The sequence below is a fragment of the Montipora capricornis genome, chromosome 11 (assembly GCF_036669925.1).
Source record: "Montipora capricornis isolate CH-2021 chromosome 11, ASM3666992v2, whole genome shotgun sequence".
NCBI classification, from domain to species: domain Eukaryota; kingdom Metazoa; phylum Cnidaria; class Anthozoa; order Scleractinia; family Acroporidae; genus Montipora; species Montipora capricornis.
In genome coordinates, this window is record NC_090893.1 from 3,035,787 (window position 1) to 3,038,286 (window position 2,500).

The 2,500-nt window shown below is 39.2% G+C and overlaps 2 protein-coding genes across 2 annotated transcripts in view; one reads left to right on the forward strand and one right to left on the reverse strand.

The window, feature by feature from the left end:
- The window catches only part of LOC138024012 (dimethyladenosine transferase-like), a 13,893-nt gene extending 13,059 nt beyond the window's left edge, over positions 1-834 (reverse strand). The window contains exons 1-2 of the mRNA XM_068871103.1: positions 675-834; positions 483-556 (exon numbers count right to left, since the gene is read on the reverse strand). Coding sequence (XP_068727204.1) covers positions 483-556; positions 675-738 — 138 coding nt within the window. The 5' untranslated portion in view covers positions 739-834. The remainder of the gene's footprint in view (positions 1-482; positions 557-674) is intronic.
- Positions 835-920: 86 nt separating this feature from the next.
- LOC138023512 (SET domain-containing protein 9-like) overlaps positions 921-2,500 on the forward strand; it is a 4,959-nt gene continuing 3,379 nt past the window's right edge. The window contains exons 1-2 of the mRNA XM_068870514.1: positions 921-1,021; positions 1,739-2,019. Coding sequence (XP_068726615.1) covers positions 942-1,021; positions 1,739-2,019 — 361 coding nt within the window. The 5' untranslated portion in view covers positions 921-941. The remainder of the gene's footprint in view (positions 1,022-1,738; positions 2,020-2,500) is intronic.

The window sequence follows — 2,500 nt, forward strand, 5'->3', positions numbered from 1 at the left end:
CCTCCACAAGTTATCACGTACACAAAATGAGCAATTACCAGTTAGCCTGATACAATTCTTTGATTGCACCTGATATCATGCATATGATGGAAAGAACAATAGCAAGGTAAAGTAAAGTAAAGCAACCATATTTAACGTCGATAACGCGTAACAGTAATTCAACTGACAAACCTGAGGTCGACGGTGCGCTCATTTTACTCCCCCCTCTCCATCAGTACTCCGTTTTAAGGGTATTTAAAGCTACTTAGCTACACGGGAAGGAAAGAAGGATGCGAGATCCGGGAATCGAACTCAGGACCTCTTGCACCAACGCCGCGCACTAACCTACAGTGCCATCCTTGCTCCTTAAAAACTTGAGCCACATTTTCTATTGTTTTGCCGCCAACATGACCGTCTTATCACGCGAGTGCAATCAAAGAATAACAAAGAACCAACGTTTTGTAAACAGATTATAATTATCTTCCCTTTGGATCAAAACGAACCTTTTCCACAAGACTTGTTATCACAAGCGGATTCTTCAAAACATGCTGGCCTTGATCTGTCTTAAACTGCAAACCTGACACATATTGAAAGATTTCGAGTTATTAGCACACTCAAAATTCAGCAAAATTAATTGCACAAAATTCTAACAATATAATTTTATTTTCAACGCTAAAATAAAGCTTCAGGCATACCTTGTTGGTAAACTTTGTTTTGGTCATGCTCTCTGGACTTCTTGTCTGCTTTTACTTTCGGCATTTTAAGTTTTTTCGGGTAAAATCCGACCCAATTTATTCAAATAATATAAGGACAAAATCCTCCTTTCCATTTGTCAGCCATGTGCATCGAGCGACACCAAAAGGACTGGGACTGGATAATCAGCCACTGACCAGTTACCAGAGTAATGCCTGCTCAACATGAAGTTTAGTAGATTCCAGGCTGCCAGCAATGAGTGTTGGATAATGTACAAGAAATGGCTTAAAAAATGGCGGAGTTATCGATACAGATTTTTTCCTTGGATTGCTTTTAACTTAAGAAACAGGTGAGATATGCGTGTATTGTAGCCTTCTACATTGCTTGAAAAAGAGAAGTTTTGACGACATGGAGTTTTGTACTTCTTGAACAGGGACCAATTATTGCAGAGGGAGGGACTAGGGGAGCTGTCCCACTTATTTCCTAAAGTGCTGTTCTGCTAAATCTCTCCCCCCCCCCCTTATACTTCTGTGATCCACCTCCCTCTCCCCCCTCCTCCCACTTTCAAACGTACTCCCTGGCCCCTGTTAAACTGTTCCATGCATTTGAGTACTTTTTGTTATTCACATTTGCCAACCCTTGCAACATTAGAGCCCTTTGTTTTTCGCAGCCATTGAGGCTCATCATCATCGTCATCGTCATCATCGTCATCATCATAATGAAATTATTGTTTATGAGACAGAAATGACTTTGACGACCCTGCCTGCAGAAAATCTTATCTACAGGGGTGGGCCGGAGAGGGGGTATTAAATCATAAAATGGAATGAAATTCCATTACAACTCTTTTGCCATCATGTTATGAAAAACACATATTATTTAATGTAATTTATACTGTCAACATTATCCAGGTCCATTGTGAGTATGATGATAACCAGTCCTTTGAACATGTATTGCTTAGCTAGAGTGTCTTTCAAAGCTAGAGATGTCCTCGTCATAAACTGCCTTTTAAATGCAAAAACTCTTTTACCTCAAATTGTCTTTGTTTTGTTTTTTTGTTTTTGGACAGAACAGTGCGAGAAGTTTCATCATCTGATCAAGACAAAATTATCCCAGATTCTAAGGTTATAGAGAATCTCATTACACTTTTCCGTACCCTGCATGGTAATGAAGAAAATGGGTATGATCATGCACACTCTCCAGGACAAAGAGAGACCTTTCCTGGGGCAATGTATAATGCTCTTGGATTTGAGATAAAGAGGCAGGAAAGTACAATTCCTGGTGCAGGCAAAGGAGTTATTGTTACAAAAGGAACAGTTCCAATTGGAACTTTGGTAGCTTTATACCCAGGTACAAGATAATTATGTGTAGTTCCCCCATATAGATTTTTTTGAACTCCCATGTATCGTAGGGCTGGAATCTGAGTATCTTGAGATGCATAGAACATATGCACAATAACAATGGTAGTAGGCACCGTCCTTAAGCTAAATTTATAATTTTATCTCCAAGGTGTCAGTGGGTTAGTAGTGGATGTAGAGGTTGTTAACTCCTAAACCACTCCCAATTAATATTGACGAGTAAAATCGTCTGGCGTTCGACAGAGTAAAATCTATTAAGTCATCACTCCTAGGGGTCCATGTGTTAAGTTGCTTTGAAAACTTCAGAAGTTAATCATGCCATTATCCACTGACCAAAGAAATGATATGACTTTCCACAGGGGCCAGTAGAATTGTACAAAATCGTAAATTTGCTCCCAGCAACTTGTTACTATAAATAAAATTATTACCGACACTTCTCTTTTAGATGACTTTAATACTAACCAAAACATGTT